The 19316-nt window shown below is 31.6% G+C and overlaps 1 protein-coding gene across 1 annotated transcript; it reads right to left on the minus strand.

The window, feature by feature from the left end:
• Positions 1-13344: 13344 nt before the first annotated feature.
• On the minus strand, positions 13345-14160 carry LOC124361132. The gene has a single exon (XM_046815168.1). It carries the CDS (start codon positions 14158-14160, stop codon positions 13345-13347), a length of 816 nt encoding a protein of 271 aa, XP_046671124.1.
• Positions 14161-19316: the final 5156 nt, after the last annotated feature.

The raw sequence follows: 19316 nt of genomic DNA on the forward strand, positions 1-19316 counted from the left end.
GGTTGCAAATACTAAAAACGAATAAATAAGATTGGACCGATAGTTGAAAAAGCAAGTATAGTATTATATGGTCTTAATTAAATAATCTAGAATTAACCAATAATATAAGCCCCCTACTTTCCTGTTTGGCAGCTATCTGGTTTCTCTCCAAGTTATTGCCAGTTACTTTAGCCACTGGTGGGTTGTTTAGAGCAGTCAACTGTGTTCTTAACTTTGGTCCATTCATTAGTGTTAGTTTTATTGAGTGTGTTTTCGGGATGCATGATGTTGTATAAATGAGGTAGTGGTATTGAAAATATAATCTCAATTTTATTAAAGTATCATCTTTAAAACATACTTTTAACAGAAAATTAAACGTTGTGTACATACTTTTATACATAGTTTTACATGTTTAGAAGTTTGTAATTTAGGAGGCAATATTTTACAAAATACCTTTTTGTCATAATTTAAAGCTTAATTTCAACATATATTATTCATTTTTTAAGCTTTGGTTATATTTTCTACACAAGATTTACTATGCTTTATTCTTTCCATTGGTAAACGAAACCCTTTCTAGTACCATTTTGTATATATTACTGAATGTTAAAATCAAACTTATGTGAATCAACCACTGTATATTATATAATGTATTTGTTGATGATCATTATAATTTACTACACGTCATTTCACATTAACATGGAAATAAAATGTGTAGTTATTAGACGAATAATAAGAAATAAAGCCATGATTGGACCTTGTTAAGGAGCGAATATAACGTTCAGATGTTTAATGGTTAGGTAAGAACTGGCAATGAAAATCCTTTTCCTTTAATGGATTTCCAATTTTAACTTCCTGTCTGAAGAAAACAGAGTGCTTTACTTCAGTGTTACAGAGTGTCGTGAAACTAAATATTAGTATGTATAAATAAACATTTAAGTTTTATATATTTTTGTTTGTAACATGATTAAAAATGACAAGAAACAGAATCCTGAACTGACAATTAGGTTTACGATTAATTTATAGCATTTTAGGAAGATTTCATTAACTCATTTTCAAATAAAATTGAACTACTCGAACAACTACCTTGACATATAAATAACTTGCTGTAAGAACCCCTTTCCTCTGAACATTTGTGTTTATAAAATATAAATATACGATACTCCGTATAATCCCAACACCCCTCAAGATATTTCACCATCTGAGAAATATTTGGTTTAATAATGATGAGATTACGAGTATCCAGTCGGGTATGCTACATATGCTTAAAAATCCCTGCTCTCATTGACAGATTAATGATTCTCGCTGTAAAAGGAAGGTAGATACAGAGGTACGGTACCTAAAATGACGTCGGTCCTTCAAGGTACCTTCTAAGGTGTGTAAACTCGTTTCGAGATTGAGAGAGAATGAGAGACTTCTTATAATATATTACGTCATTGCCCTCAGTGATCAGTGGTCTGTAACAGCAGCTTTCACAAAATACTTTCCAAAACTTTTGGCTTAATTTTAATTATTACCTGGACCTATTAGTGAATTGAAGTAAAATAATTTATTTATTGACATGTACTGATGTAAGTAAAAAATTTCAGTTTGGGATTTAAATGACAGCGTATGCAGAATTCCAGACTGATATAATAATTAACTTTAACAACTATTTACTACCCCAGGATTTCTAAAAAACAATTTGAGAATTTTAGAATGAATGTTGATCTAAGCAGGAGCTATCGAAAGATGATGGGACAAAACACTACTCCAAGAGAACCTGGAGTACATTTTGAAATTCACGAAACGTTCCTCATGATATTAAAATAGTAGATATAGTTATAAATATTATATAATTGTGGCCTTATACATACCTCATTATTGATTAGGAATGCTACAAGTTTCACGCTGTTAGACAATACAAAATAGCAGATAATAAATAAAAATTATAATCACATTCAGAATAATACACACTAGTAACTACATATAAAAGATTTCATAAACTGTAACCACTAATATTCTTAATTGACATGGCTTATAACAAATTAAAACTTAAAACCAATTTAAAGTATAACAGTTTATTGACTGATAAAACTATTAAATTCAATGCTCTGTCTTTCTCTTTTTCGTTTACCCAAAATTAAGTATAACAATGAGTATTGTAGACCTAAACTAGAAGAACTATTCTATATTTACACACAATGAGATTTCCATACCCATTTTTACACTTATACACATTTTAAGTTTATCGTAATATATTTTTTATAAGAGACAAACGGATACAACTCTAACACGTCCTATAAATGATAGGTTATTTTGTGTCAGAACCAAAGATGGTCATAAACTGTACGATCCAGATGAGATGCCCGACCTAGTTGGGTAGAGTCACTTACGGTTCTTATAATTGCAATACTCGACAGCCGTGTTATAGTTATGTCCTAATAATTATGGACATATCGTGCAGTTTCAAGTAGAAAAGTTGATACTCTCCTTAAAGGGACTCTCTTTTATCCAAAGCATTTCTAAATGTATATTAAATGTAACCGACATGAACACTTTTCCTAAAACATAATATTGATTAGGGTGTCATTTCTAAATATAATATTACGTTTAGCATAATAGTAACAGTAAATTATTAACGTTAATTCAACCTTACTGTTTAATGATGTTTAATTGATCAGTAGTCGTAAAAAACACATTGCAAATATTTAAGTTAAATTTTACCATTTTTACTACTAATGTTACTTTATATTAAAATTCAATTAGTTAACAAGTAGGCAAGTTCTTAAACCTTAAAAAATTTACTTAGGAATTTAAATCCGGTAAAATTAAACTATTAATATAAATTTGTTTTTCTGGATGGGGAAGTAAGTGAAGTAGTCCCTCGGGGAATATAGGACACCCAGATCGGAAGGTCAGCACAGTAGACTAGGATGCCAGACATAGGAGCGATCAAATGACCTGAAACTAAAACAATGAAGATATAGGAGGCAGGTGGAAGATCATAAAAGTGCAGCCATACACAAATTTAATATTTGTATGCCTCAAAAATATAGTTAGCAAAAACTGAGGAATACGAGTAAACAGATTCTCGGATCAAGATTCCAAGAGCTTACAATACTACAACGCTGAAGCACACAACACATGGATCTAATTACACGCTATTAGAGCAGACTTCCCAAAGTATCAGGATTCCATGACCATACTGTATCGGCGATAAAATATGCTAATTAACTGAACATTTTGGAAGGCTATAACTTGAGAGGTTGTAAAGCTGTTATATCTGTCTCTCTGCCTGACTGTATATATGTCTGTCTAGTGTTTTCTTTAGAAATAAGGCAATATTTGAAGTCCATATCTATGGACCAGTGTGTGATATTCAGTATTCAAATAAAACTTCCTTACTTAATTGGCTTTACCAATCATTTTACTATTCTAAGCTAACACCGTAAAAGTAGTTAATTTAGAATGGTATCGAGTTTTCACTCAAAAAACACATTTCTCCAAAGGTTGAGTACAAGTGTATTGTATTGAGTGAATAGTTAGATGCAGTTCTCCTAACCAATCTAAGACTTTCTATAAACATGATTAACTTCAATTGTACCGCATGTATCACTGTGAAAGAATTTATTTTATAGTGTTATTGAGTAGTCTTTGTAATTAACACTATCGCTATCAAGATTAGAGTATCTGCGTGTGATGTCGGAGTATTAAGTAATAATTGAGATTAAAGGATTTTTGGTCATCTGGTGTTAATCTTACCCATAAATAATATTAAAATATTGTACCACATTTTATGATCTATTACGTTTACAGCGGTGCGATGTAAACTGTGAAGGTATATTCTTTAGTGTTTGTCTTAAAAGTTTTTAAGCAAAGTGTGTACAGCCCTGTAGCATTTTGACATGGTACCACTTAAAGCTCAATAAAAAGAGCAATATAAATGTTTTATGCAAAAATATATTAAGCAACACGTGGTGTGGCGCACTCCTATAAATACCTTTGTAAGGTAGCTTGTATGAATACTTCCTCAAAAACAGATCTCAGGAATAAAAGTGCTCAAGGATAAAGTATAAATTATATTACAGCACTATATTATAATTTAAATATAAATGTAATACACTATATTATAATGCACCCTCGGTGCATGAACTAAGTTCATAAGACAGTGATTTTTTATGCAAGTTATATTTGGTTACATTCCCCTCGTTCAGTATTATTGCAAACCATGCATAACAAACAATCCTGCAATATTAATCGACCTTATAATCAAGTCGTACGGTCATGTCACTTTTAAAACTACATGTCCAAGAGCGTTGCTTTGTTACACCAGGACAGCTTTGAGGCTGCCATTCCACGCACATTACCTCACTGTGTATTTCCAGTAAATGGAGCGCTATGTACCTTTGTGTCTCACGTCATGTCAACTCTTTATATCTTTTACGGATTTAATTCAAACACTGGCGTTATAAATGAGTGCACGTTACTATTTCTACAACAATTTTCGTTATATTAATGAATTTTATTTATTTATTTTCTCGGCCGAATGCAAGGAGTTACTTAACTGGCTGGCGCCAGCGAAACCTACCGATGAAGGGTATGGCAAGTATATTTTCTACCTTTCTGCGTGTCCGTATGATATCTAGAGAATGAACTGACCCTTACACTTTAAGTTTTGCAAGAAGCTTAAATACCAATATAGGAGAAATCGACTTGAATTATAGTGCATATCACTCATAGGGATTTAGCTGAACAATGGCGAAAGTTTTCCTTACGGTCTTATAGGTACTCATTTAAATGTATAATATGTGAAATAGTAACTAGTATACCCTACCTAACAGAATCGAATGAGCGATAATAATACTATGTACAATTCCAACAAAGGGAAGACATTGATTAAAACTTAGCTATTATTTTATGTTTAAGACATAAAATACAATTAAAGTAAATTTTCGATTCAATGATCTCAATCACATTAAAAACATGTTATAGCATGTATAATAAAAACCTGAGCGGCCGGACTGTTTTAGTGTACACGCAGCGCCTCATCCAGTTCCGTTAAACATAAATGGCATAGGCACCTAGTTTTTTTGTAGTTCAGTTTCAATGTTATCTCATTTGGAAAGGTTACTTTATATTATAATCATTACAAGCAGTATGTTTATGATATTTTACTGTACAATATTATGCAAGGATAGAAAGCGAACAATTGTGTACATTCGTTACAACGAGGGCTTTTACAATACAGTGATCTTTCAAAGTAACCTCTGCTACCTAATGCAAACACCAATATCTTATATTATACTGTATATGTCTCTTTCAAAGAAGTTTATTTTGCAGCAGTATTGAGTGGTCATTGAATTGCTAACATTCGCTACCAAAGGGAAAAAACCAGTGTGTGATATTCAGTATTCAAATAAAACTTCCTTACTTAATTGGCTTTACCAATCATTTTACTATTCTAAGCTAACACCGTAAAAGTAGTTAATTTAGAATGGTATCGAGTTTTCACTCAAAAAACACATTTCTCCAAAGGTTGAGTACAAGTGTATTGTATTGAGTGAATAGTTAGATGCAGCTCTCCTAACCAATCTAAGACTTTCTATAAACATGATTAACTTCAATTGCACTGCATATATCACTGTGAAATAATTTGTTTTATAGTGGTATTGAGTAGTCTTTGTAATTAACACTTTCGCTATCAAGATTAGAGTATCAGCGTGTGATGTTGGAGTATTAAGTAATAATTCAGATTAAAGGGTTCTTGGTAATCTGGTGTTAATCTTACTCATAAATAACTTTAAAATATTGTACAACTTTTTATGATCCATTACGTTTACAATCGTGCGATGTAAACTGTGAAGGTATATTGTTTAGTGTTTTTCCTACAAGCTTTAAAGCTAACTTTGATTTACAATTCCGTTGCTCGTTGTTCGTTTAAGCTGATATTGCGCGGTACACTATTTATCATCAGTGCAAAGCCTTTATTGGAATTTAACTACAAAAATGCTTTGTGACTGTTACCCTTTTTGCCTATAGGTGGTGAACAACTGAAGTTACTTCCTCAAAGTGAATTCTATTGAATTCCGTTTAAATTTATAGCGCTGTTCATATAGCTTGTACTTACTTCTAATTTACACAATTATACGTAAACTATTTTATGTTAAGACCATCACATTTTATTTCATAGCAGCTATTTAACACCAGCTCTCAGTGATCAAATGCATAATGTATTATAATTCAGTACTTGAATCAGGCGTTATAGTTCAGTATTACCCTATGACGTCCAACTAAAATGAGCTATGAGTCGGCTACGAGACAATGTTTAACATTTACAGCTATTACTGTAGAATATATTACCAGAACCAATACAAATTCTTAATAACAAACATCTGAGTAATCTTTTTTTATTCAAAATATTTTAAGAAAAAAAGTGTAATAAATATTAGTTTTATGTTCTAGTGCTACTTACTATACGGTTTAGAGAATATCATAGTGCTGCGTGTGTTATATTGCAGAGTAGTAGTTTCGTATTCGTGTTATGGTTTGTATAGCTATAATATTTCGTTCCTTTGAAACAGATGCTATACATAACATTTCTTACGGTACAAACACATTTTTTGAAATTGAAAGGCAATATATATTATTTTTCTCATGAGTACTCTCCATCTACAGAACATGCAAGGTAACAACAAAACAGAATCTTCTGGTAATGTTTCGTATCTGTTTACATCTTTTTTGGAAACATTTATGACATTTCTTTTCGATACGAAATTTAGAAAATTGTGTAATATATCCAATATATAGTTATTAGCCATAGCTATTTTCAAAGTAAGACATAGTATAGAGGTATTATAGAAGGGGCACAGTCTAGTCATTGCTTCAAGTACTGGTACCTTTTAAAAAGTAGTTAAAACACCAGGGAATAAATTTAGCATGTCATTTTTTACGAGCCGTGTCATATGGCCGTGATAATGTTAGTTATCGAGAAGTTAGTTGCTCGAGAAACAAGCAATAGCGGAATTGTACTGGTGCTTTGTATAAACTGGATATAAATAAACAAATAAATAAGGTCTTTATTTAGCAAGCGTCCATCAGTACAAAAACTGTTTTTCATGAAAACTCTTGTCAGACATATAGAATACATGGAGAACAATAACGTAAACCATAAAATAAACGTAAAACACTAAACTATAAAAACTAAACTAACTTGATGCATATGTATGGGTCAGGCAAACACCACCTTCACACTCCCCCTAAATTTTTTTTACAGCTATAACTTTTTAAAGTGGGTGGCAAAGCATTGTATTTCTTTGGACCAAAGTAACTAAAACCCTTTTTCCCCGTTTCCAGCTTTGTCTTTGGTAGGTGCAATAGGCTGTTCTGACGGGTACTACGCACATTAATTTCTTGCCTGAATACCAGCTTATTCCTGAGGTATTCAGGTTTTCCCGTCTGAAGAATTTTGTGGACCAGATTGACGGTTTGCAAGTCGGAGACATCCATGATAGAAAACACCTTAGCATTTAATCTGTACTCGCTGATGTGGTCGATTTTTTTCAGATTGTACTCTGTTCTGCAGACGAGTAAGTATTATCAAGTTTTCCTGAGTCAGACAACAAGCAAAAGCTGGAAGAGCATAATGTATAGCAGGAAATATTGTTGACCGAACAATTTCCAGCTTGGAAGATTCTGGCAAAATTGTGCTTAATCTGTAAAGGGCCTTTAATCTCATTGTCACTGTTTTACATATAGCTTTGACATGATTGGAAAAATCGAGTTGGGGGTCAATAGTATTTTGAGAATAGAATCTGTTCTCTTCTTATTTCCCGTCACGTTCCATCAGCAATCTACATTGTCATAGAGCACCAAAAACTATTCATACAAAACTAGTTTTCAATTGTAAATTCACTATCTAATTGTGTGTGTTTACAAAATTTTGAAGGTGGTATTATGTTTATGTATGTTGATACTTACGGATGTAAACGTTTACTAGCACTTAACATATAAATTAACATTATACAGATATCTTATAAAGTATTTATTGGTGTATTTATAATCTACATGCAGCTTAAGTGTCATCTATAAAATCGCACGTTTTATTATTTGGTCCTGACTTTGTGAGGTTTCTGTATTTTCTAAACAAGTGTGAAATATATCTAGTCGTCTATTTTTGTGTTTTGTTTATTATACGTATAATAAATGCTAAATTATTTACCATTTATAACCACAAAGGCTCAGTATCTCAAGTTTATATAAATAGTGCTTTATAAAACTGCTCCTAAGAAAGTTACTGTTTACAATCTAAATAATTTATTTTTCGTGATAAATCCTTACGTCTTGTGCTTTCATATTATTAGAAAGTGCTAGTTTTGTGTAAATACCACACAAGAACATGTTATTTGTATGTAATCAATTTAACTAATCTGTTTTTTATATCTGTAAATCACCAGTAAGAGTAGGACCAGTAAAATTAGTTAGCACTCGATGAGGCTGTTTGGGAAATATGTGAATAAATATGTTTTTAAAACGTTAATTATGATTAGTAGACTAAAAAAATTAAAATGTATAGTTTGAAATACAAATTATTATCCAAAGCGAAACAGTTTAATAGTTTGTTTTGGTTACCTTACCTAATGTATCTTTTTTTGCTTGTTTATAATTGCATGTACCAGTATGCAACATCTACATCGTAAATTCCATTACTCTCTAGTAACAGGTTCTTGCAGGAAAAGTGCTTAGATGTTTAAAGATATGTCACATACAATAAAAGAATGTCTAGAGTATAGTTTAAGAGTTGCGGGCATATAGCATATGTTGACCTAAATTATATTTAACAAAGTGTGGTTTGGAATACGGATGGTAAGACGAACTGTTGCCTGAAAAGTTATTTTATATATATATATATATATATATATATATATATATATATATATATATATATATATATTCAATTTAACGTAAATAAAAGTCGTTTGACAGGTGTTTAGTCTTCCGATCAGATGTTAGTTTGCTTATTTAAACGCATATGTGACAGATACGGCCAAATACAAAATAATTGAATCGGAAAAAGTGAGCGCTCTGTGGTGTAATGGTAGCACATTCACCCGGCAAGTAAGAGATCCGGGTTCGACTCCCGACGGAGCAAGTACTTTTTGTGATTCAATTTTTATTGAAATATATATATATATCTTCGGTACGTCCTATCCTTACTTATCTAGTACTATCTCCCCATATATATATATATATATATATATATATATATATATATATACAAAACCATTTCCTAAAAAAAATGCTAGACTGGATTCTACCTAAAATTAATATTATGGCTTCACGCTGCCAATATGATCATTGCAATTTGGACATCTTTCACAGTCTTATTAAAGCTTAATCATCTTCAACAACTGTCGTTCTATATTATAATAAATTAGAATTAAAAAACAAATAAACACAGGAGCAATACCAAAAAAAAACATTATCCTAACTGTAAAAATAAGTTGTTTTGGACATTTGGTTTCTATTCATACTAACTTCATTCCATATAATAAATAATAATAATAATAATAATAATAATAATTTATTTTCCAAATAAATACATTACATAGTTCTTTGTACAAATACAGGATAATAAAAACCATAATAATATACTTAGGTAACAAAATACATTTGCCATTACCACAATAATTGAAATCTAAAAGTATCTTAAACTAAGTGCCAAGCCTAACTTTACATCCTTAAAACTTAACGCATTCATTCCAACATGGATAAAAGTACATACACTCTTCACATTCATACATGCACAACAAATATAAAGTACAATATTACTGTGAAATTCATGGATTGACACATTTAAATATAACAAAATTAAATCAGAATGTTGGGTCATGTATTGTACAAAATATATTGGATATTTATTATTATTTATTCGGAACTAGAGTACTCCAAGGCAGTGCCTGTTTGGAGGTACTTTCACCACTAGAAATCCTGTAATATTATGGCAAAACAGAGTATAAATATATATACATATACATACATATATATATATATATACATACATACACATACATACACACATACATTATAATTTTCCAAACTTTAACATACTGATATTTCAAAAGAAAATTTATCGTTCAAGTGCAGTTTTGTATAAGCCCTTCAGTCCCAGGAAATGTCTTTCAAAGTTAATTTATATTTTTTGACGTTATTTAAATTTGTAAATATTGTTAGAATTGAATTGTATGGCAAAAGGTTTTCAAGCGTTTCTATGCAATCATAATAGGATAGTATACTACTAGTTATGAAAGGAATGTTCTATTGAACTATATTAAACATCTTATCTTCAATATTTTCAACAGTAAACAACCACATTCTAACTTTATTAGCAAAAAAGGTTGCTGTTCTTAAATTTTGAATTTCAGTTGGCAATTTATTAAACATTCTTGGTGCTAAAAAGTAATATGTTTTTGTGAAGTATGTATTGGAAGGTTTGGGTACAGTAAAACTAGCTGCATTTCTTAGTTTAGACTTAAAAGCCTTATCAGTTATGCAGCATCTGCTACGAATGAAAAATATTTTTAAAACTTTATATACGAACATATATTGCAGGGGTAAGATTTTCAAATTGCAAAAAATTGGGAAAGATTTTTCAGTTTTAAGCTTTTTTCCTATTATTCGTATAAAACGTTTTTGAATCATGTAGATTGGTTTGATATTTGAACGATAAGTCCCTCCCCAGCAAATTATTCCATAATCCAATCGACTATGCACTAGTGAAAAATATAGAACCCGTAATAATTCTTTACTGCATATATTTCGTAAAAAATAAAATAACCTTAAAGTACTATTTATTTTTGATTTCAAATTCATGATATGATTCTTAAATTTTAGTTCCCTGTCCAATACTACTCCCAAGTATTTTATATTGTCCACAGGTTTTACTTCAGCACAAACAGTAGAACACTGCCCGCCTCCACTGATACAATCAATGCATTTATAAAAAATTTTATTTTCAAAAATAACCTCTCGTCTTAAACTAAAATTCATAAATCTAGTTTTAGCAGAGCTAAGTACCATGTTGTTTTTTGAAAACCACCATTGAAGCGCTTCTAAGTCTGAATTCATTTTTAGTTCTATTTCATTCCAATTCCGTTCAACATAGCAAAGTGCTGTATCGTCGGCGAATGATGTTACTTTCCCATTAAATTTTGCACAGCATAGATCGTTAATATAAATTAGAAAAAGTATTGCTCCCAAAACAGATCCTTGTGGAACACCATATTTTATTACTCCCATATTACTCAAAATCCCATTTATTCTTACACACTGAGATCGATTCAGCAAGTAACTTTTAAACCATCTGTACACAACACCTCTTACACCACAATTGTACATCTTATGTAGCAATATTCTGTGATCAACTGTATCAAAAGCCTTTTGAATATCTAAAAATAGACCACTCACTCGCATTCCATCATTCATTCCATTTGATACCCTATCCATAAAATCTAGTAATGCAGTTTCCGTATTCATTCCCTGTCTAAAACCAAATTGATTTGTACTAAAGAATTTTACTTTTTCTAAAAATAGTATTAATCTTTTCTTCATTATTTTTTCATAAATTTTTGAAAAGGAAGAAAGCAAAGAGATGGGTCTGTAGTTATTACAAGCCAGGTTCGAGCTGCTTTTATGAATTGGAATCACCACAGCCTCCTTCAACTTTCCAGGGAAAACCCCTGTCTCAAAACTCAAATTGATAACATACGTCAGGACAGGAGCAATTTTTTGATAATATTTTTTAATAATATGTGAATTAATACCATCAACTCCAGGAGAAGTCCCATTCTTTAATGAGTTCACCGCTTCCCTAACATCTGTCTCTAGTACTGGGGCCATATACATTGATTTTAAAACTGGCCTTTCGATAAAATACTCTTTATAATTTAGAGTGGATAAAATATCTGATTTGTTTTTATTTACACTTAGTTTTTCAGCAACAGAAAGAAAATAATTATTAAATTCATTAGCTACTACACGAGGCTCATTTACATGCCTGCCATCAATTTCTAATGTTACTATAGAATCTCTACTGGGTTTCTGGTTTGTTATTTCCTTAACAATTTTCCAAGTTTCTTTTGAGTTTCCTTTATGTCTGTTAAACAATGATTCATAATATTTATTCTTTAGGTTGCGAATATCGGTCTGAAGTTTATTTCTAATTTCTATAAATTGCGATTTCAATAAAGTATTGTTTGGTTGTTTTTTCACTTTTTTCACTAACAAGTTCCTCATCTTTATACGTTTACAAATAATATCATTCATCCATGGTTTTAATTTATTTATACTGCAATTTTTATAATGTACTTCTTTCCTACTTTCATTTATTAAATAAGAAAATTTGTTAAAAAACATATCAAAAGCACTATTAGCATTAAGTTCTAATAACACACCATTCCAGTCCACATTATCAAGTAAATTGTTGAGTTGGTCATGGTTGATGCGATAAGGGCATTGACTATTTCTAAATTTAACCGAATCAGCTGACGCAATCCCCCAACCTGGCCTCCAGAACCAAACAGCTGTTAAACAATGATCCGTTATCTGACAATCAATTACTGCAGCCTCAGTTCTAACTTTGTTTTTATTTCTTATTTTTACAATTATATGGTCAATACAAGTTTTAGACAAGTTTGTGATCCTTGTAGGGACGCTGATTAGGGATTCCAATCCATTGGAAGCTAATGTAAGTTTATAATTATCCATAACACTGCTTTGCTCTAGATAATTTATATTAATGTCTCCTATAATTAGTAGGTTATTACATTTCTTTATATAATCTTTATTCATATAAGAGTTTAATTCAAATAAAAATGAATCAGTGGTTTTTTGCTGTAACCTATAAATTGCTAAAATTATGAAATCATAACCTAACATTTGAAATGATAGCTCTATTATATCAGCTGAGTTAAATTTCACATCTGATGCTTTAGTTTGATTGATATTTGTGTGGATATATACAGCTACACCACCAGCCCTATATTTATCATTAGCATTATAGAAAGAACAGTAGTTGGGGATGTTAAAAAAACTTGTTTCGTTACTATTTACCCAAATTTCTGTTAACACAATCACTTGAGGAGGTTTCTCAATTGCTGTCAATTCAGCTAAAAAGATGTCAAAATTTGATCTTAAACTTCTTATATTTTGGTGGATTACAACAAAACCAGCATTTTTATTAATGAAATCTATAGTTTCATATTGTGACATGTTAATCTAATAGTATTCAATAAATATACAAAAAGACAAACTAACCTAGTAACAGCTAATAAACTAACAACAACAATTATATTATTTTGAAAGAAAACAAAAAAACATTTAATCTATAACTTACAATTTTTCTAAGTCAGCTTGGCACTTTACAAGTATAACTGGTTCTCCATCAGATTTTCTAAGAAAAATCTTCCCACCTCTAACCCATAGCCACTTATAGTTCTTATCAGACCTAACCTTTCTAGCCATGGCAAATAGCCTCCTTCTCTCTGGTGTTAGAGACTCATTAACATAGACAGGAGAGTCTGTTGAAAGTCCTAGATGCCTGGTGGACAGCTTCTTACCTCTTCTTTTTGACAACAAAGTCTCAGCATCAATTCTTCGTACAAACTTGACTATAATTCCCGGAGGATCAGTAGCATTAGGTCTTTTCCCCAGTAAATGACATGCATCAACCATTGATTCGGTTATTTCCATGCCCAGAGCCTGACCCACATTTTTCACACTATCGTATACCTCGTCATCACTAGATGGAACTCCTTGTATTTCAATACAGTTCCTCCGAGAATACTGCTCCATATCTTCTACTTTAGTTTCCAACAACTGCACTTTTTCTTTCAGCTTTTTATTTTCATTTTTAAGAGAATCTATTATTTCTAGGTACTCACGCATTTTGGCTGTGTTTTCTTTCAGGGCATCAGTGTTGTCATCAATCTTATTGTTCAGTAGTTCATATGATTCATTAAAATCCCTCATGGACACCTTATGATAACTTCTAAGTTCATCAATTGACTTCATGACATCCTCCAGTGACAGAGTTCCTTCATTAGCCTTAGATTCCAGCCTCAAACTGCTACGCCTATTTACACTGCAAGGCTCACACCTCCACACAACTTGCTCACTAGCCAGATAGTCAATATCAACCTTGCTCATCTTTACACAAGATCCATGAAAGGATTGATCACAGTCACAACAAGTAACCTTTAGCCTGTTACCTAGGCCCTTGTTACAAACACTACACGAAATCGACATTGTAGGTTATGTTTGGTTCACTGTTGTACAAAACAAATAAATACACTTGATACCACTTAATAACTACCTTAAAACACTGATATGGGCTTATGAAGCAATTAAAACTCACTATTTAAATACATTTAAGCACTTAAACGCTAAAATAACTAAAGTTTGGAAGAGCAACTTTTGTTTACGTGTACACTGCTCAGCCACTGCCATCTAAGTGATGATGTCCTGATGTCCTGTCATTTCGCTTATTCAAGGAGTCAAGTTTTGATCCAGTTAGATTTAGACGCTATACTAAAAAGGGGGTAATTGGAGCTAGACTAGTATAGAATAAACCTCTCTCACTATAGTTACTTTACGTAAGGAGTTATTCTTGTTACCCAGGCAGGAAAATACTCATACAAAGGTCTCTGAAACGTACTTCGGTTCAAAAGAGTTTATTTCTAGCCCTTGTCATATACTTTTGGTAGAAGAAGCTAACAGAACTATGGAAGAGTTTGCTTTGTTGGCCCGATGAAAAGAAAATATAAATACGTAGAACTAAAAATAAGCCATTTTTGTGGAAATTCTTATTAAGTCAATCCAAATATTCCAAAATAATCATTCAAAAGGTTTTGCGTTTATCAATCTTTTTGTTTTCGGTTATGTGAGAAAGAATAAATCGATCGTTGAGGCATGTTAGTATATATTTCTGTTTTTTCCTTAAGCCACAGTTAAAATATCATATCACAACGTTAACGTTATGTATACCAATTACATGGTATACTTTAAATAAAAATAAAAATTTAAGGGGGTTCGGTATGCCCTATCCTTCCCATGTTAATTTGGCCAATTTTATGTACCTTTTTATCAGAAACCTTTAAAGCTATCATCATCAAACTTTAGGACACTACTATTTAGACCTTTGTTAACATTTAGAGCGGAAGACATTATAAAAATCTATTTTAAATTTTTATTAAAAAAATTATAATTATAAATTATTTTACAAAAAATTTATAAATTTTTTATTTACAACAAATTAAATAAAAACTTCTTTTTTTAACTTTGTTCCGCTCTAAATGTTAACAAAGGTCTAAATAGTAGTGTCCTAAAGTTTGATGATGATAGCAGGTTCACCTGGAAAGTGGAATTTCTTATAGTGAAGGACTTAGCCCAAAAAGCAATTTTAGGAGCGAACTTTATAAAACATTCTGGTTTGTTAATAGACTTGAAAAATAATTGTTGTCGATTTGACTTTAATGTAGAGAAGTGTATAAAATTTGTGCAAAATATTACAGTAGCGTGTATGAACACCAATCACACTTATAAAATAGGATGCGAAGAGGCCAGCAATGAAATAATAACAATTATAAAGGAATTTCCAACGGTATTTACCGACAAAATTGGTAAAACTCTAGATTATGAGTATAAATTAAAAGTTAAAGATCATGAACCCGTAAAACTTAGACCATATCCATTGAATCCACCTAAACAATTAAAAATAAAAAAAATTATTGACGAATTATTGGAACAGGACATTATTCTACCAAGTGTGAGTCAGTACTCGAGTCCAGCCTTTTTCGTAGGTAAGGAAGATGGAAAATCGGAAAGATTAGTAGTTAATTACAAGGAGTTAAACAAGAAGTTGGAAGGAGTGAGTTATCCTATAGGCGACATGCACGAACTATATTACCATTTGAAGGGAAACAATTATTACTCAGTAATAGACTTAACCAAAAGTTTTTATCAAATAAGTTTAGCGAAGGAAAGCCAGGAGTTAACTACGTTCTCGGTACCTTTCGGAAGTTACAGCTTTAAACGAATTCCTTTTGGATTATTAATTGGAAGTGGGGTATTGTCGTCATATATGAATAAAATCTTGGGAGAATTGAGATTTACTTGCACTCTCGCCTTTTTGGACGATATTATTGTGTATCCGAAGACATTGGAGGAACATTATATGCATTTGAAACAAGTGTTAGAGTGTTTAAAGAAAAATAATCTTACTGTGAATCCGGAGAAAGTAAAATTTTGTTATAATGAAATTAAATTTCTGGGACATTTGGTTTCCAAAGACACTATAAGAATGGACCCTGACCGTACACGGACGTTATTAGAATCTCCGAGACCCCGGGACAAGAAAGGTATTGCGAGGTTAATAGGGATAACTAGTTATTTCTCTAAATTTATTCCAAATTATGCGGAAATAGCTCATCCACTCAATGAAATGAGGAAGAAGTCGACCAAATTTATGTGGGACCAAAAATGTCAGGAATCGTTCGATAAACTGAAACGAGCGGTTACCCGTCCCCCCGTATTAGCCATCCCTGACTTCAACAAGGAGTTCACAGTCCAATGCGACGCGAGTGATAAGGCCCTCGGTTCCTGTTTATTACAGGAAGCGGACAATGGACATTTAAAACCGGTGGCCTATTATTCGAGGAAATTTAATGAAAGTGAGGTGAAACTTACTACCTATCAAAAGGGAGCTTTGGCAGTAGTCTGTTCAATAAATAAGTTCCGTAATTTCCTAGAAATGAGACCATTCAACTTAGTGACCGACAACTCAGCATTGGCTTGGGTATTGTCCCAATTTCGTAAATTAGGAAAATTAGGGCGCTGGGTGGAGGTTATATTGTCTCTACCATTTAAAATTACGCATGTTAAAGGTAATCAGAACCCAGTAGCGGACTATTTATCTAGATTATTTCAAGATAGTGAAGTTGACAACAATGTGTTACATGAACTAGAAAAATTAGTGAATAAGGACAAGATGAACGATAACTCTTTAAAAATGAACAATGAAACTGTAAATAATAAGGACTTAGTAATAAGAGAGGAAACAGTGTCTATAAATAGTATAAGTACGATGCCTTTTAGCTTTATGGACCTAAAAACGCATCAGAAGCAGGATGTAAATATAACTAAAATTATGGAGGGTGTATTGAACTATACCAATAGTGATGTTTACAGTGTGGAAAAAGGGGTGTTATTTTATGTGAACAATAAAAACAATTCTAAAAGGATCTATTTACCTGAGCACTTATTCAAGGTTGTATACGAGTATTATCACAACTCATTGTCTGGCTGTCACTTCGGCATTTTAAAAACACAACAGAAAATAAATGAAAGGTTTTATCACCCTAAACTAAATGATTATGTGAAAAATAATGTAAAATGTTGTGAAGTATGTTTTAAAGCAAAAAGTAGCAACTGGAGGGACCAAGGACCTTTGAACAGCAATCTGAGCAGTCGTCCAATGCAGAAGTTATATATGGATATTTATGGGCCATTACCTGCATCTTCCAATCGAATGCAATACATCCTGATAGCAGTAGATGACTTCACCAAATATAATTGGATAATGCCACTCAGGAAATGCACCTCAGGTGATGTAATTAATGCATTAGAAAATAATATTTTCAAAAATTTTTCTTTGCCTGAAGAATTCGTGACGGATAATGGAACATATTTTGTCAGCAAGGAATTCAAAAATTATTTGTTTAATTTGGGCATAAAACAAAGGACCATTATACCTTATACTCCTCAAGGAAATAAAAGTGAAAGGCAAATTCGAAATTTAAATCAAATTCTGACAGCTTATTATCATAACTGTAAAAAGAATTGGGACAAGGATTTGTACCATGTGCAAATGGCCCTAAATACTTGTCACAATGAAAGCATAAAGTCGTCTGCATTTGAATTAATGTTCAGTTTCAAAGCAAATGATGGTTTGTCACTAAAATGGCAAATTAAAGATATTTGTGATGAAAAATGGAGCAAAGATAAGAATGCAAAGATGGTTGAAGCTATTCAAAATTTAAAAAGACAAAATGAGCTGAATTCGAGAAGAAACCGATACAACCGAAATCACAGGCAATTAAAAATGTATGATGTAGTCTATTGTAGAATTACAAATCAGCGATATAAGCTAGATCTGAAATATGAAGGACCATTCAGAATAATTTCAATTATTAGCTCCAACTCATATGTAGTTCAAAATTTAAAAGAATTGAATGAGTTCCGTAGAATACACTTGCAGGATGTGAAACCCACTGGGGAAAGAAGAATGCATATTTAAATATAACAAAAGAAAATAATTACCGAGGGGTAAATAATTTGAATTACAAAAAAAAATTTTAAAAAAGGAACTGATTAAAAATTATGACGAATTAAATTAGTTGTAATAATGAAGAAAAACTATATTAGATGTACGCTGTATGTATGTATGTTTGATTTGAGAAATTTCAGTGACAAGGAAGATTAAATTAAAATATATTGAACAATTGAGGAAATTCTACAGCCCTGTTAAATTGTAAATATTAACTTGAATTGTAATCTTGTAAAAATGTATTTTAAACTTGAAAAAACCTCAAGAGGAATAAAAAGTTTATGATTTAGATAAAAGGGCACAGGTAAAGTAAACAGTTGCGATAACTACATGGTTTGGGAGAGGAGGAGTGTATTAAAACAATTCAGTATTTATTTTTCTGAATAATGCACAAATCCAAAACTTATGGTCCGTAATTAATGTTATTAACATGTGTTATTTATGTTTGTATGTAAATTAATAACTAACACGAATGTTGGAATATTAATTTAAACTTGTTAGTTTGATAAAATTTATGCCAAGGAAGAGGGGAACAGAAGAAAAAAGACTGTTATTTCTATGATAAACAACGGTATAGATAAAAATAATAAAATAAGAACTGACACCCCCGTCTGGGGATATGTTTTAATTCTATATGAAGCTGCGTCAACCAGTGAATGGGCGAGCCAAGGACACACAGCCGTGCAGGGCAAAGGTTCCAAGGACGACCCAACTAATAACAGACCGGACCTGCAATAAACATCCCACAACAACAATCACCGTCTACCTCGTTCGACCCATTGTGAAGGATTATCTGGATGGACTATCTTTATGGTAGGACTTAGAATTGTAAAAAGGTAGGTGGCAATTGGACTCTTAATATTTGCCATAGTTTAGGTCAAGGTTTCTATTGGGGAACTTAATTGTTTAAGTTTTCAAAAACAATCTGATAATGTATGGACTCTTTTAAAAAGAATTTATAATAATTAACGCTTGGTTA

The sequence above is a fragment of the Homalodisca vitripennis genome, chromosome 4 (assembly GCF_021130785.1).
Source record: "Homalodisca vitripennis isolate AUS2020 chromosome 4, UT_GWSS_2.1, whole genome shotgun sequence".
In the NCBI taxonomy this organism is placed as follows: Eukaryota; Metazoa; Arthropoda; class Insecta; order Hemiptera; family Cicadellidae; genus Homalodisca; species Homalodisca vitripennis.